A 27,161-nucleotide genomic window follows, 5' to 3' on the forward strand; every position below is an offset into this window, starting at 1 on the left:
TTTTTTTTTTAATTTTGAGTATCCCAACGAATGCCTCTCGAGTCCTGAGTCTGATGCCCTTTTAATTCTAGGAAATCTATTTCATAGTCCTCATAGACTCACAAGATGAAATATTAGAAATGCGTACCTCTTTCTTCGGTGGTGAAGCTCTGGAGTTCAACCCATACCACTCCAACAATTGTCTCATTGTTGTCCGTTTGAGAGCGTCAGGACACTCAGGAGTCGGTCTTTTGTGAGTTTATATCCAATTCAGTCGAATGACGCAACCAGCTTCTAAACTTCGTTCTATTAGCTGGCTGCCATAATCTTTAGCTAGATTACAACAGCACAAAAGTACAAGGAAACGAATAGAGCGGAGTACTCTGTGCTCAAGATATTCTTAGACTAAACCTCATTGTTTGTGTTCAATATAAATTTATTACTTCAGTAGTGTCAGTTCTATGAAAACTCGTCGTCTAAATTTAACTGTAATAATTTGTCCCAGCGAGAATGATTGTTCAGAACATAGATTTAGTATACGATTGTTCAGAACATAGATTTAGTATATACAGTATATGCATAAGCAGTCTGAACCGACGCAAATTGAACGAGATTTTTCCATGCTACAAAGATGGGAAGAAAGAAAAACAGGCTAAACAAAACAAATCACATAGTCAACGGAGCTGCCAACGTCAGGCCCGTATCCATGGGGGGTCCCTAAATTTTTGCTGGCCCCTAAAAGTTTTACAGTAGGCTTGCAAAGAACTATAATATGGTGATACTATCATTTGGTTGGATCGGGCCCCCCTAACTTCAGCCCAGCCCCTCCTAGTTCTGGCTGGCTACGGCCTGCCAACCGTACAAAATTTTGTCGGATAACATAATTTCTTATCGTTTCTAACTATGTATACGCAATAAATGTCAAATTTTATACATCCAGTGCCATAAGTATTAGAAACTTCGTTGGATTTTTTTTTTTTTTTTTATCTCAATGGTGGGCCTTCAATTTGGGAATTCCTTTCCGCATTCGCCGCTATTGAATGCTAGAGGCTCGGTTAAGAGTGTGAGACCTCGATGATTGGAAATAATGTGAAATGTATTGGTATCGAATCTGTTGATACTGGAAAAGCTTGTGTAAAACAAAGTTGAAGGTGGAAGTGCCAAGTGACCCAAACAAACGATAAGATGGAAATGTCTTTGAATACCTATCAAGTACACAGAGTTGGCATACCTGCTTATCTTTTATTTTCAAAAGAATAGGCCTAAAAGAAAACAAAAAATACACATACATACATACATCAGTTATATGAAAATACAGGAATCGTTTGTCTCGCCAGTGTTGTGCCTTTCCATTAGCGATTTTAACTATCTACTCTGCTTTAAAATAATTGAAATGAAATAAATAAAGATTTTATTAGTCTGTGTTTTAGATCACAGACTATAAAACTTGGTCTCGGTCTCGTTTCGACTTATACAGGGGTTCGTCTCGGTGTAGCTTCCTTCCCTATTTTGGTTCTAAATATTGTCATAAATTTATAACCGTCACTAGGTTATATAAAGTCATTTTGTGGACGCTCTGTATATTTTGGAAAGACACAAATCATTCCTCGATTTATAATTTATTTTTACGATGCAAATAATTTCTTTCTTCGATGGGAGCTGCTAGTAACCGATTTCTTCTCCCACGAATTAAAACAATATAATCTTTCATTGTTCACCTTATGTGAAACGTTTTTTCACAGTGGGAAGATTTTAGCAAAGACCACGTTCGTTTGGTGTGCTATATGTATCTCGTATCTCTACTACTTGAATACTTCAGTGTTTCTTTCTTACTTATTAACTTTGCAAAGACTACGTTCCATGGGCGGACTTATGGGGCATTGCCCACAACTATTTGACAAAAAATAAAAATGCCACCTATAAGAAGACCACCTACCAAAATCTCCGAAACCGACCAAAAGGTCTGCCCCACTGCCCCCTCCAGCAGACAATTCCTAGCTACGCCTATGCTACGTTCTATAGTTATTTGGAACTAAATTAAGTGTTTTCTTCAATCACTTATGGTAATACTTAGCATGAACAGGTGGAAACTAGCCAGACTGTCGCCTAGCAATATTGTTCAGCCAGTTTTTATTTAGCAGTTCTCATGGTCAGCTATCGCCATCTCTTTCTACAATTGTGGCCACTGAACTATGAATTAACGCAGATTCTTTCAACATTTAATTTGCATTTCCATACAGTTGGTTTAACTTGATCACATTTTAAATGAACTGCCAACATTGACCAGTCGGTCAACCCAGCTCTCACCTGAGCACCTCAACTTCACGAGTTTTCTCCGTGTGTCGAGACGGCCAACATATTCGTTTAATTCTTTACAAAATTGAGTAAAGGGACATACGTCAAGTAGTTGCTTAGGGACTTGTACAGCGGCTAGCCCGCATTTAGTGACGTCCTGGGTTCGCTGACCCAGTGCGCATAATTAGTAAATGGGTCCTATAAATGTCCTGAATTATACATTGCGACTACCTGTGTTTGTTCTGCTGGATACTACTGTTAACTTTTTCGGATTCTTCTCGCAGCAGCCAGGAATTTAAGCCGTGGGATTACTTTTAGTGTTATCCCACAGTGTTAACCCCCATGTGCATTAGTTACTGGTGTGAGTAAAGTATTTGTGGTGAACCCCCAAATATAATATTTCATCCATATATATGTGATACAAATTTAAAGGGCTATAACGCCGTGAAATGTGAAGTGTAATTTTATATTTATGGAAATAGTTTAGTGTCTTCACCTATATCAGTGTTTAGTGTTGTGATTGTTTTTCTTCTATATATTTTCTTTTTACACATAGTGCATTTAAGTATTTCTGTGTCGTGGTCTGAGCGATCATCTGAATGTCCGTGAGGATTTCGAGACGAGACATCTGAACCTCTCAGCGCTTGATGCTCATTTCATTATTGAGACCAGAGAGCAATCCGGGAAACGTTCTGTAATCCCTTCTTGGAAATGTTCTTTAATGTCATAACCAGAAAATTTCAGATCTCCTGAAAGTACTCGTTGGTGGGACAGTGAGGGCAGATCCGGAAAGCGGTTACAAATTAAAGGTATGATGTGCGTAGATGTTTGGGGAATATATTTGAACAGTAGGTAATTCAATAATAATAATAATAATAATAATAATAATAATAATAATAATAATAATAATAGTAAAGTGTAGCTGGAACTGCATAAACGTAGCTCTGGATGATAGCTATATCAAGTAGAGTTACTAATTTACTTACGAAATTCATCGTGTGGTCTCTCCATTTCAGGAAGTTGTTCGTTCCTCATGGACAAAGCACTAGAATGAAAGAAACACCATTTATTATATATTTAAGGTGCTAACAATATATATATATATATATATATATATATATATATATATATATATATATATATATATATATATATATATATATATATATATATATATTTCAAGAATATTTTACCTTCACGATTAGGAACATATTTTCGGAAGAGTTCGACTAGAGATGCGATTTTGTTCAACAGTTCTGCGCACAGGGCCGGCCTTAAGCCAATTGGACAAATTGATCATATGAACCAGTGCCTAAGTTGGCCACGCGCTACAGTATAATCTACTCTCGGTTGTCAAGTACTCAATAACACATTGCAACATACCGGGTAACATCATATCTCATATACTCCTTCGTGGCTACAATGCTACAGTACACGCTTTCAGTGAGGGAGATCCGGTTCGATTCCCGGCGGTAGGTCATGTGGTTCGGATCTCACGTTAAGCTGTATATGTAATTATGTACACGTCTCACAGGTGCTGAACGGGATGGAAACTCGAAATCAAGCAACCAACCACATTTCACGTTTTCAGAGAACAGCAGTGATTGTTGTAATAACACAACGTAAGCTGTGTTTCTAGGTCATTCGACATAACTAATTTTAAAATTATTTTCTAAAATGAATTATTTCTTAAGCTCATAAGAATTGCTAGTGCCTCAAAATCTGGTACTAGGTAAATATAAATTTAATGTAATATGTTACACCCACCACTTGTAGTATTAATAGTCTAAATTAAGGTGTAATCGATTTTGCTTCATATTATCTCACTAATCTTACTAACGACAAAAATAGTCGAAAGAAAACGTTAGTGTAACCTAAAATGTGTAGCCCAACTGCCCTCGGATTTATATTAGTGTGTACAGTATCTTACGGTGTGGATTTCGCTTCCGTCCAATATCAACACGTGAATCTTATAGACCTACTACTGGCTGATCTTATTGCTACCCAGTGTTGCCACACTTGGTACAATTGTACCAGATTCAGCCCTTTTCTCATTCATCGGCCCGTTGATACCACGCTGGCATTTTCAGCCCCTTTTGTGAAAAAGTTGGTACAATTCTACCCATTTCAGCACCATTTAACAAATATCGTCACATTATCAAATGTTGAGTTACTCGTACTGTGTTGGACTCTTAAGAAATGCTGGTGAACATTCATTCCGTGACGTTGCACCGCATAACGCCACAAACTTCGTGTAGAAAATTCGTAATTCGAACTATACCGGGGAAAAAATGACGCTAGATGGGCGCATCCACGCCGCGCAGGAAGGAGACGAAAAAGAAGCAGCGTGGTAAAAATTTTAGCTTGAAATCTTTTTTTTTTTTTTTTTTTTTTTTTTTTTTTTTTTTTTTTTACGTACACACACGTTGAATCAAATGTTGCATATTCTGAAGAAGACCAGCGGGTGCTGAAGTAAGTTTACATTTATGTGTCGTTGAAAATATTCTACATCAAAACAATAATACCACCAGTGCCGTACCGTGGAAAATCAGCGCCTGGGCGAGAATATACGACGTCGCACCCGTACATATGACAGGTCGATATAGTATGGTTGGCACGAAGTGTAATAACATTTTCAAATATAAACCCTGGTTCTCCTTGATTTTGAGCACTTTTTCTTACTTTTCCTATATATATATATATATATATATATATATATATATATATATATATATATATATATATATATATTCCTATTCTCCCATCCGAATGTTGCACTCCCTTACTTCAGTGCCCGGGACCGCCCCCCCCCCCTTTACGGCATGGTATAGCACGAAAAAATACATTGACGTAGTTGCCGACTTACCGGGCTAAGTTGTTTACTAGTGACGCCATATTGCGAATATAAAAATACTCGAACATTTCTGCGTTTTAGAGATCTATATCGACTCGTTGTATCAAACTTTATGTATAATCCTAAAGGTAGATCAGGGATGATCATACGTGGGCAAAAATATTTTACTTTTTGACAGAAATGAATTCAGCCCTTTTTGTTTCAATTTGGTACTATTTTTCAGCCCACTCCAGAGCTAGGACTGTGGCAACACTGTTGCTACCTGATTGACATTTGTTACAGACCTATAAATGACGTGAGTTTTAGTAGCCAAGATAGAAACCATGTATCTGAAATATGAAGTAATTGATTTTTGTAATATTACTGTAAGGAACATGAAATGCTACAGTATATTCGCAATCAGGATTTGAATTTCATTGTTGCTTTTTTTTATGATCAGTTACCGTCCTAATTATAGATACTTATCAATTTAATGAAAGCACTTGAAGTTGGAAATGAGTCAGATGTCTGAGTTGGCAAAAGTTAGGCGGCAACCCCAACGTTGCGTTGTTGATAGTAGTGTGTTAAGGCAACTCCGTACTGCGTGAGAAACAGTAGAACGGAAGTGTAGAATGAGCTGAGCAGACCATGATAATGTAAAATGAGCGACCTCTCTGATTTCCAACGAGAGAAATTGTTGGCGCTCGTTTATGTGGTGCAAGCGTCACGAAAGTGGCAAGTATGTCGAGAGTGTCGTGAGGAACAATATCCAAGGTGATGAAAGCCTACAAAATTCACAACAAAACAACATCAGTAAAGAGGAATAGTGGCCGGAAGAAAATCCTCTACGAGTTGTACCACCGAACGTTAAAACAGATTCTCACTCAGAATCATAGTGGGACTGCGGTGCAAGTGACATAGTAACTCAAGCATTTACTCCCAAAACCTATGTCGACAATTAACAGTCTACCGCGGGTTACATGACAGGCATACTGGGTCGGCTTGTATACAGGAAAAACTTTTCATAAAGTACCATAACACTTTAGCACGACATGGACCACTGGTGACACGAACATGCGACATGAACCAGTGATGACTGGAAACTTGTAATATGGTCGATTGAGTTATTGCTCACCTTCTTTCAAAGCAAGGACAGTGTTTATGCGTGGCGAATACCCAAACAAAAGTATGATCCGCAATGTCTCCACCCAACTGTGAAACATGACGGCAGCTCTTTGATGCCGTAGGCCCGATATCCTAATTTTCAGTGGATTCTGTGCTGACGCTTACCGCTCACGTCACTCCCTGTGATTATGTCGCCATTTTAGGGGACCATCCGCATCCTACGGTCCAGATGTTTTTTTTTTTTTTTTTCGGGCAATGGCGCCATGTTCCAGAATGATAATGCGCCTATTCACACAGCTAGAGTAGTTGCGGCGTGGTTTAAAGAATATCAGAATGAAAGTTAAATTCTTCTCACTCACCCAATCCTCGAACCTGAACATTATTAAATATTTGTCGTTTATTTTGGAAGAATTTTGGAACAATTTTTACCCTTTTGAGACTTTTGGTACAGATCTATACCATGGCGTCGACCTTCAGAATTTGCTTTATAAATCTCTAGTAAAGCTTTTCACATCGGGTTTGTTGTATTCATTCAAACGGAGAAGCATCAAATAATATGTTTCATGGACATTTTGCAGTAACTCATGCGATGCCTGCGGGCAGTGACGTCACAAACATGGATGAAAACTAACTAACTAACTCTATGGCCTATGGAACCCGGAGGTTCAATGCCGCGTTCACAAAACCTCTCCACTGACTTCTATCCTTAGCTAACTGCATCCAGTTTCTACTCTGTATTCCAATCTCTGCGAGATCCATCTTAATATTGTCCTCCCATCTGCGCCTAGGTCTTCCTAATGGTCGTTTTCCGATTGGTCTTCCAGTCAAGACTTTGAAAGCGTCTCTACTTTCTTCCATTCTAGCTACATGACCCGCCCATCTAAGCCTCCTAGACTTGACGACCCTAACAATGTTGGGTAAACCATATAAATTACGTAGTTCCTCGTTATGAAGTTTCCGCCATTCCCCATTCCCGTTCCTCTTGGGTCCGAATATTCGTCTCAGGATCTTGTTCTCAAATACTTTCAGTCTATGTTCTTCCCTCAGAGTAAGTGACCATGTTTCGCAGCCATACAGAACTACAGGCATGATTATCGTTTTGTATATTTTAAGTTTCAAATTCCTCTACAGAATTCGCGACGACAAGAGATTTTGAACCGAATAGTAACACGAATTCCCTGCTTTGAGTCGACATTTAATTTCTCCGTGAATATGATTTTCCTCTGTTAATATTGATCCTAGATATTTGAAAGTATCCACTTTATCAAAAGTACTATTTAGTATTTTAACGCATCCATAATTTGCTGCATTCCGGTCCCGACGCACTTCCATGTATTTAGATTTCTCTGCATTTACTTCTAAACCCATGTCCCTGCAAGCGTTAAATAAGATCTTTGCATTTCTTTCTATTGTTCTCCTATCATCTCCTATTAAATTTACATCATCAGCATATGCCATAACCTTGTGAATACCGAATACCGCACAAACATGGATGAAGGAAGAAGAAAATGGTAAATTTTAGAGATTTTTAAATAAAGAATCTTGACGCATCACTATTAATCCTAGGATCAGGGTCCGTACCTCGTTGTGTTCGTAATGAAGGAATGTTTCCAACTGTACCACTCAAATTTCCCTATTATGTACACTCATGTCCAAAATTATTGTCGCATGTCTATAAATATGTTGTTGTAGTAATATAATTTGATAACGAATTCGCCCGGTATTTCTTGCAATATTAGTCCGTGTATAATCAGCAAAGACATGTATGTGGCAAATTTCATGTCAAAAGAAAAGTAAATAAGAACAATAAAGCAAAAAGAAAACTTTCTTGTCCATTTAGCAACATTTTGTTTTACTCACTCTAACTTTCGTATTTACAATTCTTTTCCTATGAAATTTGCCACAAATATACATTTTCCGATTATACAGATAGTATCAGTATTAGTGTTGTAAAAAAAACGGTTTTTTTTCTGTGAAGTTTTTTTTCAATAAAAAACATCGTTCTTTTTCATGTTTTTTTTCAAATGTCTGTTTTTTTTCTGGCAACTATTATTTATTGATTTACGTCGTAGATTATTGAAATAATCAACAGAACTTGAGTCGAAGCCCTCGTAACTTACAAATCTTTTGTTTCTTTGCACCTATATACTAGCAAAATTGTGTGATTATTCCTTTCGGCCCCAGGTCATTTTTGGCATTTTCCTACATTTCCAGTTAGTGACTTATTGCTCAAAAACCATTCATTCAATTGATATGGTTAAGGCCTTGTGTTTCAGAAAATGGATGTGGCTATCTTTTAGTGTAAGTTGCATTGCAGTGTTGCCAATGGGTGGGAAATTACTGAGGGAAATGTAGGGGTAAAAATTTTTAAAAAATTCCGTAACCGAATTTCAAAATTTTTTGTATCTAGTACCACTGCTGCTATATGGGTTCAAGTCGCCTAAAAAAATCTTCGGTATGTTGACAAGGTACAGTGAAATCCTGAAGTCGCTTGCTTCCATCCAAAGAGGAAAAGAAAAAATTCTGTCATACACATGAAATTTTGACACTTTTTACGCCTCACAAGCAAAAATCAAATATGCCGGGGCTACACTTCTCTAATTATCCTATTGAAACTTTTTATGCTGCGTTCTGTAGGGCAAAGAGGAAGGTTTCAGGTAGTGGTACGTTTGTTTCAATGTAGCCAGTAAGAGAGTAATAATAGAGGGGGAAAAGGGAAATTTTCCGAATTTTCACCTAAAAGCGGGAATTAATTGTTTTGGCTGGAAACACTGCCATCAGACAGACGAAAACTATCTGAAAATAGCCATAAGTACTCCAAAAATATATCCTACAAGTATCATGGCGATACATAACAAAGTAAGCATGAAATTTTAAAAAAATCTCATTCTACCTCAGAAATTCACCATTTTCTTACCATTTACAGAACATGGTTTATTATAAACCTCAACTGTACTTTCCCTAATTATTCTAGTGAAACTTTTTATGGTGCGCTGTGTACGATAAGGATGAGGCTGTGAGACACTGGTATGTGTGTTCGAATGTAGCCAACAAGAAGGAAATAATAGTAATAAAAAAGGGATTTTTTCCAAAATTTGCCCTAAAATCTGGAATTAAAATTTTCTGTAGCTGGCAACACTACTATCAGTCACACACAAACTATCTTAAAATAAACTTTGGTATCCCTCTAATATATCCTGCAAGTATTGTGACGATATCTAATAAAGTAGGCATGTCAATAAAAAATATCTCATTCTACCTTTAAAAAAATCACAGTTATCTTCCCAATTAGAGGACAAGGTCTACTGTACTTCCCCTAATTATCCTATTGAAACTTTCTATAGTGCGTTGTGTAGAGCAAAGACGAGTCTTCCAGATACTGGTACGTTTGGTCCAATATAGCCAACAAGAGGGAAATAATAGAGACAAAACAGATAATTTTTTCAAAATTTCCCCCTAAAATCTGGAATTAAAATTTTCTGTAGCTGGTAAGACTCCTACCAGACAGACACAAACTATCTTAAATTAAATATTGGTACACCACTAATATATACTACAAGTATTATGACGATATTTAAGGAACAAAACTTATAATTACCAAAAATATATTACTGTAAACAGAAAAGTAGGGAAAAACTAGAAAAACCAAGGGTTAGAACCTAAATACGAATTTTTCGTGCGTTCCGTAATTACCCCATTGTAACGATATGTACTTGCGTTTGTTAAGTAAGGACAAATGTTCGATTGGCGTAAGTTGACTTGCACTCGGACGTATAGGTACGGATTTACAAACAAAAATTTCTAATTTTTTCCCCAAACTTAGGAAACTTTAATTTCCCTTATTGGCAACACTGCGCGCAGGCCCGTCCAATTGATGTCAACAGTTAGGTATCCATCCGAGGTATCTACCTGGCAAGTATAAGGAGGTCTTTCTACAACGAAGGAAGCTACAGGGAAAAAAGAAGTAAAGGAAATTCGAAATTAGAAAATTCTCGAATTTTTGACTGGGGTGAAATTTGAGAAGGAAATTCGACCCCAGAAGAAAAAAAAATAATATGATAAACTATAGTCCAACTATATTTTGCACGAATAATATCCCGATATATTAATTAGTGTCCACACAGGAGCGGATTAAACAAATGACACACCCGTGTGTGCCACTTTGGCTACCTGGGCCACCGAGTATACATTTGACTACTAACTCGTGTTGTAGTTATAGTCTCGACTAATAATAATATCATTGCACAGTGGGCCAGAATCAGAATCTGACTGGAAAAAATGTAGTTTTGGCAACTACGTCTAATCTACATGCGAACAGCACAGTTGTGTTAAGTAATAAATAAGGTTTCTTGCTGCGTATCAGTAAACACGGATAACAGCATATAGTGGCGGCAGCAGCACTTCAAAATTGATAGTTCTTTATCTGTTTTATAGCGCGCTGAATTGGGATAGTATGAATGTAAGGTTTGCGGTTTAATTGCGCTTGTGAAAAGGCAACGAACGATCGCAAAATAAGCTATGAGTAAAGGTATGTATGAGTACTTGCTGTTTGACTAAAGTTTTGATTGATTGGTTTACGTTGCTGTTCTGTAGAAGCATTTCTAGAGAGTCGAAGTATTCACGTATTGAAGAACTGCTATTGGAAATTGAAATTGAAATTTAAAAATGTACGTTCATGTCTGTATTGAGATCTTTCGTCATGGTGTAGTTTGATATATGTATTTCGAAATACAGTTGTGATCTACTGCCCGTTCTTGCCCGATTTTTATATTTATCGTCTTTTCAAAGTTAGGTGTAGCGAGCCGGATATGTTCTTCGTGACGTGAAGAACCTGTACGAGGTATTGCGTTCTAAACCATCAAACGAAGCACTTTATAATTATGATACGAACAGTTATGGAATGTAAATTCTTTCTGTGGATGTTTTTCTCAGTGTGAGAGTGACTTTAAGTGCCTTCAAAGTGATTTCGAGAAGCGTTGGAAGCTGTGTAATAGAATGACTGATAAATTTTTATCCAAATATAATGATTGGTTGGAAGGGCATATTAAGTTCTCTGAAAAAGTATTTACTGGTTTCAAAACGATCTCTTGAAGCCAAGAGCATAGGCCTTTGACAAGCAAATCAGGCAGACCTAGTAAACTCTTCGAAGATCCGGAAACAAAGTCGAAGAAAAAAACTTGTACAACCACTCGTTACAAAGCATTCTGAGTAAGAGCTGGTGTTGGCTGCCCAATGTTCATTGAGAGCTGTTGGAAAAAGAGATGCCGCGGTTGTATTAGGAGAAATCACTCAAACGACACCTAAGGGAGCAACGAAAATCAAAAAAGGCTTATCATTCGCCAAAATTCTCTCAAACACTTATTCTCCGGATGAAGTCGTGGCACTTATTATAGATAACAACTTAACAAAAAGACAGTATGCACATTTGAGACTAGGTGCAAAGGCAAAACATTGTGACATATATCTGTCGTATAAAGTGGTGTGGGAAGCAAAATTAAAGCGTTATCCCAGAGAAAAGAATATTATAGTAACTGACACGTCAGTCGAAGATAATTTACAAGCAATAGTAAATCAGACAATTGAGCGCATCGTGATTTTACATGAAGATTATATTAAACAGTGCATCAAAGATGGAGACATAATGAAATTAGTGTGTGAGTGGGGTTGCGATGGAAGCAGTTGTCATAATGTATATAAGCAGAAAGTTGAAACAGAAGATAAATTCAACTAGTGGATCAGATATTTTTACTATCTCCTTCGTTCCCTTACAGTTGTATTCAACATCAGATGGGGAGGTTGACAAAGCAATTTTGTAGCAAAATCCCAAACCATCGTCGCCTAGATTTTGTCGACCCATTAAATTATTGTACCAGAAAAGAGATCTGAACTGAGGTGTGTTCAATGGAAACGCAAATACGCAATTTAAAGCCTACTAATGTACCAATTCAGGAGAAGGAAGTAAATGATATCCCTAAACTTGTGTTCACAATGGTGAATGGGAAGATGTGAAACTCTGTTACAGAAACTTCCTCCTCAAACGTACTCCTTGAAGGCACTTAAAGTCACTCTCACACTGAGAAAAACATCCACAGAAAGAATTTACATTCCATAACTGTTCGTATCATAATTATAAAGTGCTTCGTTTGATGGTTTAGAACGCAATACCTCGTACAGGTTCTTCACGTCACGAAGAACATATCCGGCTCGCTACACCTAACTTTGAAAAGACGATAAATATAAAAATCGGGCAAGAACGGGCAGTAGATCACAACTGTATTTCGAAATACATATATCAAACTACACCATGACGAAAGATCTCAATACAGACATGAACGTACATTTTTAAATTTCAATTTCAATTTCCAATAGCAGTTCTTCAATACGTGAATACTTCGACTCTCTAGAAATGCTTCTACAGAACAGCAACGTAAACCAATCAATCAAAACTTTAGTCAAACAGCAAGTACTCATACATACCTTTACTCATAGCTTATTTTGCGATCGTTCGTTGCCTTTTCACAAGCGCAATTAAACCGCAAACCTTACGTTCATACTATCCCAATTCAGCGCGCTATAAAACAGATAAAGAACTATCAATTTTGAAGTGCTGCTGCCGCCACTATATGCTGTTATCCGTGTTTACTGATACGCAGCAAGAAACCTTATTTATTACTTAACACAACTGTGCTGTTCGCATGTAGATTAGACGTAGTTGCCAAAACTACATTTTTTCCAGTCAGATTCTGATTCTGGCCCACTGTGCATTGTTGTAAACAATAACTTTATAAGGAAAATTTTCTCTCCTTTTTACATCTTAGTTCCAACACTGTTGGTGAGAAATGCGGGTGTTTCAAAATGAATTTTGGGGTTTTAAGTCTTCGTAGTACTTATTACATTTTACGTACAATTATAAGCAATACATCAAGTAAAAGAGCACCTCAAACAAACTTTGCTACAAGTGTTCAATGTGAGATTCATTTGTCACACGGCACACATCTAGTCGAAGGCGAGAAAGGCCCAAAAAATTTTCCGCCATATGGCACAAAACACATTCAATTTAGGGGAGTCTCGTTTCAAGTGTACCATCTCCTGAGGATTTGTTGACGGCCAGATACAAACATTATGAGTGTTCACATTAGCTCTTAGGTGAAATGTCGATTTATCACTGAAGACGACACGATCCAGAAAATCTTCATTGTTATGCAGCAATATTTCACTTGCGAAATTGGCACGTAAACCGTAGTCTGTAGGCTTTAGACCTGTAGCAACTGCAAAGGATAAGGACGCAGTTGCAAGCGTCTCCTCAATATTCTTCATACAGACCGTTGCACTGTACAGATTCAGTCTTTATTAAAACACAAAAAAACTTTCTGCTCTCTAGTCTACGTCTTTGCTGCTTGCTCTTTCTAACGGCAGACAGAAGAAACAATGCATGTACTACCATGAGCAAAATAAATGACGCGTCTCTTTATTTTGAAGTTTTTTGAAAATATCTCCGTTTTCTTTATATGTTCGAAATTTCGGAAGGTTTCCCCAGCAGGACAGGTTAATAACAAACCCGTTTTTAATATTTGTGTTAGATATTAGCTTAAAATAAAGAAATTAGAAGCAAAAAACATTAAATCGACAGAAATCTCGAGAATTACCAACTCTGCTAAAGTGGGAAATTTTCAAGAACACGAGGGAATTCTGCATTTCAACACGAAGCAGCGACATCTATGTCATTGAGAGAAATGTGGATTAAATCTACAAACTAAACTTTTAACGAATATTTCTAGTATGTCTTATTATATGCATTATCTGCAAACTCCAAATATATGAATATATGCTAAGTATTAACATAAAGATAGAGCAAATAGTGGAAATTATCTATGGAAAAGGACGAATTGGTATGACGATCGTAATGAAATATCGTCTTTACCGGAACAGGCTCAGTTCACGTAAAAAAACAAATAGCTCAGTTAGTTAAAGCAATGAGTCTGTATGCTGAAGGTAGCGGGTTCGATCCCACGGAAGTGCCGTCGTCATTTTTATCTCTACACTACGGTTATTTTATTTATTTTTTTATGTGGGAAAGAATTAAATTGTAACGTATGTGTAAAACTCATGACGATACCAAAAAAAGAAAAAAATGCCGTTGTCGCACTTGCATTAGCGTCCCTAATTTTGTTTGCAAACAGTTTCGTAATTATTTTCCCTGTGCTCACTGCTCACCATATGCTCGCTGGCGCATAACGAATGTTTCCCAGTAAATGTTAATTCTAATTTGGAGAATTTTATAAAGTTTCACAATATTTCTCACTAGATACTCTTCTATCTACGTGTTTGGATATTTTGATAACAGATGTCCCTATTAAATGTTTAATTTTCCCTAGATGTTTAATTACGGAAAAGTTTTACAATGTATTTGTATTGAATTGAAATTGTTTTGAATTTACTACATAAGGTAAGTAGACCGAAGGAGGAGAACTCAAGTAATTGATATTCTACGTAAAAGCAACCTATTGTAGAATGATGATGCTTCTTACCTTCAACACATAATCTTTACGTTAGAGAGTCAGACAGAGAAAAATCCTGGTTTTTCCTCCTCTATGACCACCCATCTTAAACCTCTACATATCACTGTTCGTCTCACAAAATTTCGGTGCTCCAAAAACATTCAAATAATAATAATAATAATAATAATAATAATAATAATAATAATAATAATAATAATAATAATAATAATAATAATAATAATAATAATAATAATAATAATCCTGAATATGCCATCCTTACATAATGTAAGGATATCTTAGTTTCCTAGTTTAAATCTTAAATATCTTAGTTTAAAATGCTTTTTTTAGTACTTATTTGAGCAACCATGTAGGAGGGGGTACGACTTTTTATTTTGCCCCTCTCATTTCAGTACCCTTCCAACAGAAAGTAATTTTTGATAAGCAGGACAGACAAAATGAATAAGAAATATATTTACAGCATCCTCTCCCCTTTCATGATTGGAATATCACGTAATATTTTTTATTCTACGAAAGATGGCCCTGTGCGGTTAGGGGTAGGTAACTAAAAAAATACCTAATATATAGCGCCCCTTGATTGTAATATTACCGCTTCTTTATTTGTACGAGGGAGCCCCTACACACAAGGGTGACAAAAAGAATAGGAAGAGTGTCTATTGATTCCAGTGGTGGATCCAGCACGAACTCCTGGGGGAGGGGAGTTGAAGTGAAACATTCTTTTGATGATGTGAAGCTGTCACAAATTACCACTTAACTAAACTAAACAATAGTGGGGGGAACCGGAACCCAGTCAGTTTAAATTGATGTAAAAGTTTAATTTTTGGCTTCATATTAAAAGTTATGGTTTCAAATGAGAATTTCAGTCCAAGTGGTCAATCATCAAATCTCGTGGGGCTCTTCAGTGTAGGCTAATACGGCCCCCTTATGAGAAAAGGCAAAATTATTAACATGTTTATAACTTTCGAATTTTTCGTCTATTTTAAAGAAATATTTTGCTTCGTATTAAAGTGTTGGTTTGAAATGACAAATTCAGTCCGAGTGGATAATGATCAAATCTCCGGGGGGGGGGGGGCTCTTCAGTATAGGGGGCTACGGCTCCCTTATAAGAAAAGGCAAAAATATGAAAATGCTTATAACTTCCGAATTTTCCGTCTATTTTAAAGAAATTATTGGCTTCATATTAAAACCTTGGCTTCAAATGACAATTTCAGTCCGTGTGGACAATGATCAAATCTCGGAGGGCTCTTCTGTGTAGGGGTTTCGGCTTCTTTATGGGACAAGATTCACGTAGTTGATATTGCAAAATTGTTTTGTATATATAAGTGGAAACTTGCACCATTTGGTTAATTTTACCTCGTATGTTTTGCAGATTCATATTCCAAGCAATAGTTACTTCGCAGAGCTAAAAGAAGGCACTTACTAGTTTCATTAAAATGAAATGTCTTTTATGAGAAGTTCTCATGGAGCCGACGAACGAATAGGCACCCAAACGTTGGTTAAGTCGAACGGTTGAAACCCGTTGAGCTCGCTACAATTATTATTATTATTATTATTATTATTATTATTATTATTATTATTATTATTATTATTATTATTATTATTAATAATAATAATAACAATAATAATAATAATAATAATAATAGAGCATTCACCTTTGGTGCATGGGGTCCATGGCTCGATTCCACTTCGCGCCAAGTGAAATTTGAGATGGACAAATACCGTGTGCATGGGTATGTGTTTTCTTGAGATTTTCCATTTTCCTCCCACTTTCTTCATTTCACCATTTCATTCATCATCATTCTCCCTTAGCGTAGGTGCATAATCGACCAACGTTAAACTAGATATTGCAATTTCAATAATAATAATAATAAAAATTAATTCAACTGAAAGGACTGTAATTTATGTGGACAGCAATTATCATAAATATGCAACCATTATAAAAACAATGCTTTGAGTAGAAAGATAATCCTTTCCAAGTGTTAACGAATGCGCACGAGATAAGACATGTCTCGAGAAAGAGACAAGACGCGCTTTGTGACATCCAAGATAATACGAGGCAAATGTTTTGGATACGAGATAGCTTGTAAAATGTCTCGTTTTGTCTGGAATGTCTCGAAAACAAAAGTCTAAGTTTTAATATTATCTTTCAAGATCTATTCTCTCAGAAGTAGTTCTCTGCCTTAAAATTAATAACAACATTTGTGATTTAAAAAAAGATAAACAATGCCTAAAGTTAATAGTTAACTTTTCGAAAAGAAGCTTCATTAAGGGTGAACCTGAAATATGTCCACAAACTTCGGGAAGTGATTCGTGACATCAAAAGGAGACAAATGGTCCTCTTGCAGTTTTCGAATTCAGCTTCGTTGTCGAGATACAGGGTTGCCAACTGGTCGTGTTTGAGAAACTCACTGAGAATAAATTCAAGTCCAAGAATAAACTACTACTCATATATTTTTCAGGTCAATTGACTTATACCATGTTGTAAGGTCAAATATTTATTTATGAAGTGTGTACAAAATTCGCCAGGGTCTTTTCTGAGAAAATCGTCGAGAAAAAGTCACCTCCAAGAATAAACTACCCCTTGTAAATTTTTCTAAGAGAAATATCTGATACTGCAATATAGGGTTGTTAATTAAATATTGATTAATGAAAAATAAACAAAATTGTTAAAACCATTTTTGAGAAAATAGCGTTTTTCGATTTTCGGCTGTTTGTAAACCACACTTATTTTAGGTGGTAGGAAAAAATGGAAAAGCTCCTGTAAGAATACTAAGTAAACCCTACGTTTAAAATTTGGTGTAGATAAGTTGAACGGTATGGCCTCTAGGCGAGTGCATATAAAAGTGTGCCGAACGGACGGACCGGAAGGACGGGTGTCAAAAAGTCACATTTTCGGTATGTAGACGCCATGAAACATGTAAATCCGTTGAAATCTGAATTTGATATTATTTTCATAATCACTATATTTTCTTCTCTCTTTTGTCGCTCGAAAAAGAAAAGCCTAAGTTTACCACAAAAAGCTAGGAAGTTCCTCAAACAATATTCAATTACAGGGCCACCGCACTAAACTTTTTCAATTCAATTTCTTAACTGTGTTAGGCCGCAGTTGTTACTGAAGTGTGTATTTGGATAATACGAATAAAATTATCGTATTATTCAAATACATCGAATGTCAGATTATCGAATAAAAAACTTCGATTGAAGAAAATCCACACTACAAAACTAACTCACACTTTGAGCACATTTTCATTAGACATATAATAGACCAATTAATGCAATCATTGTTTATGAAATATGAAAAAAATCAAATGAGTCACTTTGGGAAAGTCGTTCAAAAAGAACACGTGAAGAGTAACCTACCTCTTGTGAATTGTTTCGAACAATGAGTTAAGATATACTTTTGGTTATTAATGAAATATTTATTTGCGAAATTTGAACAAAATCGCCTGTCGTTCGAGAAAATTGTCGGGGAAATAACCTTGACCCCAAAAATAAACTATCCGTTGTAATTGTTTTTCATAGAAATGACTTATACTAAAATATAGGGTTATTAATGAAATACTTCATCAATAAAATTGTCCGAGTAATTTTTGAGAAAATCGTGAGGGAAAAATAACTCCCCGAATAAACTATCTCTTGAGGATTCTTTCAGGGTAAGCGAGTTATTCCATATTACTAGGTTTTTAATGAAATATTTATTTCTGAGTACGAACAAAATTGCTTGACTCATTTTTGAGAAAACCGTGGAGAAAAAACACCCCCAAGAGTAAACTACCCCTCGCATATTTTTAGGACAAACGAGTTTTGCCATATTGTTCGGTTATTAACGAAATATTTATTTTTGAAATATGAATAAACTCTTTTGAGTCGTTTTTGAGAAAATCGCCCAGACAACACTCCACCAAGAATAAACTACCCCTCGCATTTTTTTTAGGACAAACGAGTTATGCCATATTGATAAGTTATTAATGAAATCTTTATTTATGAAATATGAACGAAAACATTTGAGTCCATTTTGAGAAAATCACTGAGAAAAAACTCACCCCCTTAGTATAAACTACCTCTTGTAGATTTTTCTCAGATAAATGCCTTATACCACAAAATAGGGTTGCTAATTAAATATTGATTTATAAAAAAAGAAAGAAAACAAGATCGTTAGAGCCAGTTATGAGAAAATATCTATTTTCTATTTTCATCGTACAGGAAACTACCCTTGTTTTGGGAGTAGGAGGGAAATAAAAAAAACTATAGGAAATACTATGAAAATCTTAAACTAAAATTTGGTGCAGATAAGTTGAACGGTATGGCCTCTAGGCGAGTGCACAGAAAAGTGTAGCGAACGGACGGACGAACAGATAGACATGTATCGAAAAATAACTTTTTCGGTGTTAGGGGCTATAATACGTATAAATTCGTTGAAATCTCAAATTTGATTTTTTTTCGAACACCATACTTTCTTCTCTCATTTGTCACTTCAAAGTAAAAGGAACTCAGAACTACAGATAAAAGACACCTACTTTTACACATAGACATTATTTATTGATTTAAAACTGTTTTAGTTTGTGTCATTTCACTTCCAATTGAAAGGTTTTACAATGATTAACGGCATACCAATGGCGAGACGGAAGTTTTCAGGAAGTAAATGCATTCAGAAGTCTAGATTGCATTACAGCTATCAGCCTGTTTTTATTTCTGCAATTGTTAACAGCTGTAATTTCGTCCAAACGCTGCATGAAATAATTTTTGGTTGACGTCATTGTGTTACTATTTTAGTATTGTTCTCTTCAGACTTGGTTGAAGTTTTGTCTTAACGGTTATACATTTTTTTCTTATTTCGTCGTTACACATAAGAATAAAATGTTGTGGTGACTGGATAGATTCGAACCTACGAACATTGAGTTTTTATTCTTCAAACAATTTACCAATGGACCAAGCTTTGTCCTCACGTTAACGTACGGTTACAGGGTTTATTACGATTTAAATAAAATGGCTGGCTGTTAGAGTTTCCTGCCCAAATATTTCGATAAAAAATTTTCATTGCTTCGTACATTGTTTAGATACACATTTTAGGAGAGTGAATTTTGGTGTATATAATAATTTCATGCCAGATAAAAGCTGGATAAGTTTTAATAACATGTTTCATATGTAGTTCTCAATAATAGACTTGTTGTTCGGGATGACGTTCCAAGGTTTAGCATTGACTAGCAGTTTTTGCTATTAATATCCCTTCTAGCAATATTGGCAGTAGACAAAAGTTAGCCCGTGTTAAAGCTTTTTGCTCCTAATTTAGTTATTTTACTTTATTATTTAACGAATATATTGAAAATTGTCAGAGACACGTATGCAGTAATTTATTTCGGGAGGGGTCCGACTTCAATATTAGGATAAATTATAATAAAATTTTAAAAGATAATCCCCAAAATTAGGCTAAATTTACAGAAAAGTTGGGGTTTCAGAGGGGGTCCGGACCCCCTAGACCCACCCATAAATGCGTTCTTGTTTGTCAGTAACATTTCCTCATTTTGAAACCCTCAAAAACTTCGGATAGACTATATAAAGGAAAACGAGTTATTTTCGATGAAATATCACTTCAAGGAGACGCGTCAGTTTTATTGCACAGTGTGGTATCCCACGTTCACAATGGCAAGAGTTTCTTTCCTCTGATTCTCTGTCATTGTGCTCTATCGAAAGGTTAGGTTTGTAACATATTACTCCTACGAACAAGCATGACTGGCAGATAGGAATACTGAACACAACTCCAGAGAAATGCATGCTGGAACTTACATTTATAGCTACGCTTTGGTGATTTGCCCTCAAGGTCAATCGAGTGGTAATTCAGTTCCGTCTCTGTTCTTAAGCCATGTTCGTATTACTTCGAACAGTTTTGATAATGAAAAGCATGCCTCTTAATATAACAGACTTCTCTCACGTAAGAAATCGAAACTCAGTTGGTCAGAGCAACTAGTCTGTACGAATTAGGTTGTTAGTTAGTTAGGAGCCCAGTACGAGTGAGGGTTTTTATTACTATTGTTTTTATCTTTTTTATGTGAGGAAAAATCAAATTGTGACATCGCGATATCAAATGTATTTGGTTAGGTAGCTTTGTCTTAGCTAAACTTTAAACATCAGTAACCGTCGAAATTATTTCACTAACCGATCACTTACTGAACATTTCAAACACGTCAAACCAGTGGCATAACATGAAGGTTAACCTCTCCTCCGCAGTCCTTAGTTATGCGTCCGTACTTTCAAGGGCGGACTAAGGGCCGGGCGACTGCCCGGGGTGCCAGAGAAAGAGGGGCACCAAAACGAGCCTCAAAAAGTAAATTTTATAATGTGCTTTCTACTGACGTTTTTGGTTTATATTCTTGTAAAGTAGTGGCAATTATATGATCTTTTTACATTTCACTATGGAAGAAGAGAGTTTCATAGTACTAAGGGGGCTGTATCGAAAAATTGAGAGATGGCATGTAGAATAAAGAGTGCCGGGAATTAAGTATTGTTTGTTTGTTTGCTTGAGTTTAGCGTTCCACGGTTATGCCTTAATGGGCAAGGGAGATGTGGATACTAATTATAGTGGAATCCGAACCACTTTTATCGTTCAACAGTAATCCACCGGGAATTGGACCCGGTACCACAGAGGGCAGGCGTGCTAGCCACTAGACCAGGGGGGTGGAGTTGGTATTGTTTATAGCGGGCCATATTCTTTGTGAAGTTTTCCTAGGTAATGGATTTCTTTTTGAAAATGGGTTTAAAACAGGGGCGTCATTTAGGGAGGGCAGGGAGGGGCATTTGCCCCCCTGAGTTTGAGATGTATATAGATTTTATCATTAGAATAGTAGTAAATCAGTGAAAAACGCGAAATTTTACTTATATCAAGAGGTCTTGCCCCCCCAAAGCAAAATCTGAAATGACGCTCCTGGTTTAAACTATTAAAAACACTATGATAAAATGTAAAATATAGGCTACTACTAGGGGAAGGGCGCCAAAAAGTCACTTTGCCCGTGTGAAAATTTGGCCTGCTCCGCCCCGGCGTACTTTCTGTATATTTTTTGGCCTTGCAGCTTGTGCGGTCCCCACGGCACATTGTTGCGGGGGCGCTATTTACGCCTACCTTTCGAACGTAATTCAATAACTGTTTAAGAAATTCTACCATCAGCGTGGAAACGGGAATATATTTTTCTAATAATCCCATAGAACTTTCACTCAGAACGCCAGATGCAATTTTTCAGAATGGGCTCTGGCTCATATTCAGGAATAATAATAATAATAATAATAATAATAATAATAATAATAATAATAATAATAATAATAATAATAATAATAAATATGAATGTCTTTGGAGAGCCGAAATTATGTGACACGAATCATTATAGATAGAGCTTTAAGATGAGTGGTCATAGGGGAGGAAAAACAGGATTTTTCTCTCTCTGACTCTCTAACGTTAAGATTATGTGCTGAAGGTAAGAAGCATCATCATTCTACAATAGGTTGCTTTTACATAGAATATCAATTACTTGAGTTCTCCTCCTTCGGGCAAATTTCCTTATGTAGTAAATTCAAAACAATTTCAATTTAAGACAAATATTTATAGAGAAAATTAAACATTTAATAGGGAAATCTGTTATCAAAATATCCAAACTTTTTTTTTTGGTATCGTCATGAGTTTTACACATATGTTACATTTTGATTCTTTCCCAAATAAAAAATAAATAAAATAACCTTAGTGATAAAAATGACAACAGTACTTCCACGGGATTCGAACCGTCTACCTTCGGTATACAAACTCGTTGCTTTATCTAACTGAGCTATTTGCTTTGTTACGTAAGCTGAACCTGTTCTACAGTAAAGACGATTTTTCATTACGATTGGGCTAACAGTTCGTCTTTTTCCATAGGTAATTTCCACTATTTGCACTATCTATACGTTAATACTTAGCATAGATTCATATATTTGGAGTTCGCTGATAATGCATATAATAAGACATACTAGAAATATTTCGTTAAAATTTTCGTTTGTAGATCTAATTCACGCTTCTCTCAATGACATAGATGTCGCTGCTTCGTGTTGAACTGCAGAATTCCCTCGCGTTCTTGAAAATTTCCCACTTTAGCAGAGTTGGTAATTCTCGAGATTTCTGTCGATTTAATGTTTTTTGCTTCTAATTTCTTTATTTTAAGCTAATATCTAACACAAATATTAAAAACGGGTTTGTTATTAACCTGTCCTGCTGGGGAAACCTTCCGAAATTTCGAACATATAAAGAAAACGGAGATATTTTCAAAAAACTTCAAAATAAAGAGACGCGTCATTTATTTTGCTCATAGTAGTACATGCGTGCGTACAAAACTGTTTGAGTTGCTCTTTCATTTGATATAATATTTATAATTGTAAGTTAATTGTAATAGGTACTACAAAGTTTCAAAACCCTAATATTAATTTTGAAACACCCTGCATTACTTCACATTGTGTCATCCTATATTCATGTCTTTTATATACATGTCATCAGGGCCGGTCCTAGTAAATTTGTTTCCCCATGCAATGGCATAATTTGCCACCTCCCCCTTTCTCCAGAAAGAACAAATCTTAAAAGTCATCATTTTAAGTATGCTACTCCAGCATGAACAACAAAGGTGAAGGTAAGTGCAGTTGCACTCAGAAAGGCTTAAATACTTACTAAAAATGCAATCCCGTTGTGTCTTTTTTTAAATATTAATCTATTACGTTAATGAAAGATAAAGCAAACACACCTGCAGAGGAAAGATGGTAATCCTTTTTATAGAATTCACTATCGAGCTTCAATCTCAATGTATCAGTTTGCAATTCCAGTGCAACTAGTTCTTTTATCTTTATTTCTTGGTCTCTCTTCAATATCTGTTAACTTTAAAAAAAAAAAAAAAACTAGTTTCTATCTCCAATGATAAGGAACTTGTTTCTGTCAAAAACAAGACTAGTTGTCATATCAAAACTGTGATAACTTACTAAATGGAACAGATATCCACTACTATTCGAGAACTGAATTCTTGCATTTGGCAACAATCAAGCAATTTGTGCTCGGATTTATTCGACCATTTGCTTTAACATTGTCCATGTGGCCTTAAACTAATGCAACCTAAACATAATTTATGAATGTAGTATTCAAATAGGTCAGCTTAGTAAATGTAACTACCATCATCATTAAGTCTGTTTCCAACAAGAAATATTTAATTTAAATAATATACTTATGACAGATTTTACCGGACCATCCAAACTTGCCGCTCCATGCAAATGCACGTGTTGCATATATGGTAGAGCCGGCTCTGCATATCATATAGATCTAGTCGACAAATTATTTATATATGACATTTAGAAAAATACTATTAGGCAAATTAGTATTAGTTTTTACCTTTAGACAAGTTATTTGAATTTTATACTGTTCGTGACATTATTTTCGTACTTATTAAAGGCCTGCTTTCACGAAAAAACAAAATTTAATTTCTACTTTTATTTCTTAGTTGATATTGATGAAAACTGCTGAAACCCGAATTGTTAATAGGTATGGCATTCATGTAAATTGTAAAATATTTGTAGCGTATCAGTATCTAGCGTTTAATTTATGTTGCATTTTACGGTGATTATACCTACATAAGAATATTTAATACTTAAATAGACGTAAGATGCATTAGAAATGACTATTTGAAAAAAAACGAAATTTAAAAAAAACGAGAGGCAATGTTTTTTTCTAAAAAAAAACGTACATTTCTGAAAAAATACGAACGGTTTTTTTTTTCTATTTACAACACTAATCAGTATTAAAAGTACCCTGCAAAATCATTATCAAATTATATTCTTACAAGAAGACTCTTATAGATATGCGACAATCATTTTGGACATGAGTGTACCAGAAGCGAAAATATCTCACCCGAAGTGGGAAAAGATTTTTCAGAAAATTTTTGCTTTTTCGGGAATTTTCCCCTCATGTACATTATAGGGATATAGGGACATGTGAGTGGTACCGTTTGAAACCTAGCATCATTCCGAACAAAACGAAGTATGAACCATGATCCTATAATAAATAGCCTCGACTCAATAGCTGCTTGACTTAAAGTCTAAACTTTACCTTAAAAATGGGTCTCAAAAGGGTTAATAGGCCCCAGGCTTCCCGCTAAGTTGCACCAAGATAAAATAATGTGCATCAAAAGTGTTCTTTTTAATTCAGCTTTTCCTCCATCTTCCTTTTAACTGTGGCCTCCTACAAAAATAATCCGGTGCAGATTGCCGCCTTCACAGAACTCAGAGAACTGAGTAAAGCACTGCATTCGACATTGTGTAATATTCCACTTTTCATTCACCACCTTGCATCAGAGCTGTTTTGAGGCGAAACGTGATCCAACATCATACGTATTAATCTGATGAGTTGTATTTTTTAAAAAATGTTTCCATTAAATTGAAAATTATCTATATTGTAGAGTTCTCCCTGTGTAGAGGTAATTAGAGCTTGGTGGAATAAATTATAGTCCGGAATTGTCTCCCACTACCGGTTTTTATTATTTAAAAAATCCTCTATAAACGGTATTTTACAGAAATACTACAATGATGTAATTTCTCTAATATACAGAACGTACAGAAAGGTGACCTAAGGCCCAAGCAGCCTAGGGCAACATCTCCACAGAGCTCCGAGCAAACTAGGTGAAGTGGATTAGGAATCCCCAATGCTCCGAAACAAGCAGAGAGGGGGTTAAGAACCACAGAGCTCCGAGCAAGCTTAGTGGCTGAGGTTGGGGATCCCGGCAGAGCTCCAAGCAAACTGAGCGGGGGTAGAATAGAGTTCCGAACAAAACTAGAGACTTTGGATTGAGCGTCTCCTAAAGCTCCAAGCAAGCTAAAGAACGGATTGACCAGCCGAAACTGATAGCTGTCCATTAATCCTCTCGGTTATTTAGGCCCTCCAGATGAGACGATGGCGCTTCTGTTCCCTCGTCGTCACTTGACTGTCTCCGTCGTCTTCACATGTAGTACTCTATAGTAAGGTGGACGTGGTTGTTGTTTATAAATGGGAGCACATGTTGAGTGTTTGTAAACATAAGCACGTGGGAGGTCAGTCTGCCTTTCATTTTTTAGGTCTGTCTTTACCACGTCTCAAGTGAACATACTCTTAACTTACCTCGGCTTCGGTGATGACGCCAGTTTCCGGAAGAAATGTTCCCTAATCGGCAGATTATATTTTTTAAATGTTAGATACTGTACATATGTTCTATTTTCATTCTATGGCTTTATGCATGAACGTAAAAACCCAAATGCATTCTGTATCGCGATAGTGTTATTAGACAATAACTTTACTAACGTAATGACATCATTCACTCAGAGCTTTCACTCCACATACATATTAATATTTTGTCATGTATAGCAAAAGCGCTGGCAATGAAGTGTTTTATATCTAAATTTAAATACTTTTTTATATTCATCTAGCCGATTTGAAAATTTATTCGGTTACCAAATATTGAAGTGTATCTAATCTCGACATACAGATGGTTATCAAATACTGGACACACATATAGTTTGCAAAACGTAAGATATGTTAAGTTGTAATACCGTGGAAACAGGGGGTTGCCTGGCTGTTGTTAGTAGCGTATTCGGTGACCATCTTAGTATATCAGGAAGTGTGTGTTCAATTGAATAAATAATGGTAATATAAAATGAGAAACTTCTCTGAACTTCAGAGAGACTAAATTATGGATTTGTGGTTAGTTGGCGTATGTGTATCTAAGGAGACTAGTTTGATAGTTGTGTCTAAGTAATAACTGTGAACAGAACTCACGGCAAAACAACATGAGCGAAGAGTATTAGTAGGCGGAAGAGAAATCTCAGTGACAGGAGTCACTAACTATTTAAAAAACATGGCTACCAATAACACAATGATTGCGACAAAATTCACTGTGGAAGTCAATCAGGGTCAGGTGGAACATCCCACTGTGACAATCATAGTTTGACGCGACTTGCATAACGAGAATGGCCGTAGCTCAGTTACAATTTCCAAATGGCTGGTCGCATTCACACTCAAAACGATCTAGTGCGACGTGACGAGAGTGGACAACCGCCGTTGATTGGAAACGCGTAATACGACCCAATATGTATACTTCCAGTTTATTTCCAAAACCGTGTGTACGTACGGCGGATGCTCAAAGAATCTAATGCTCCACATTGTCTCCTTCCTAGTATGAAATATAACGGACTGCAGTGTGTCAATAGTCCACCAGTGGTGTATACGATGTAAGGCAGAAAGTTTCTACAGGAAAAATACTCGCAGTGCCCGCAAAGCACCAGGCAGCGCCGGAATAGAAAGATCTTACCTGACGAGACGGTAAGCACTATTGCAGAGGGAGTCATCGTAGCTTCCTGTGAGCACATTAACACTAAACAATACAGTATATTGC

At 36.2% G+C, this 27,161-nt stretch overlaps 1 protein-coding gene across 2 annotated transcripts in view; it reads right to left on the reverse strand.

Annotated features, from left to right (window-relative positions):
• Positions 1 to 27,161, reverse strand: part of LOC145675590 (glycine receptor subunit alpha-2-like) — a 133,891-nt gene that overhangs the window by 85,182 nt on the left and 21,548 nt on the right. For both annotated transcript variants that reach the window (XM_081746120.1, XM_081746129.1), the window contains exon 2: positions 3,261 to 3,319. In XM_081746120.1, the coding sequence (XP_081602246.1) occupies positions 3,261 to 3,319 (59 nt within the window). The remainder of the gene's footprint in view (positions 1 to 3,260; positions 3,320 to 27,161) is intronic.

This window comes from Thermobia domestica, chromosome 2 (assembly GCF_964235325.1).
Source record: "Thermobia domestica chromosome 2, izTheDome1.hap1.1, whole genome shotgun sequence".
In the NCBI taxonomy this organism is placed as follows: domain Eukaryota; kingdom Metazoa; phylum Arthropoda; class Insecta; order Zygentoma; family Lepismatidae; genus Thermobia; species Thermobia domestica.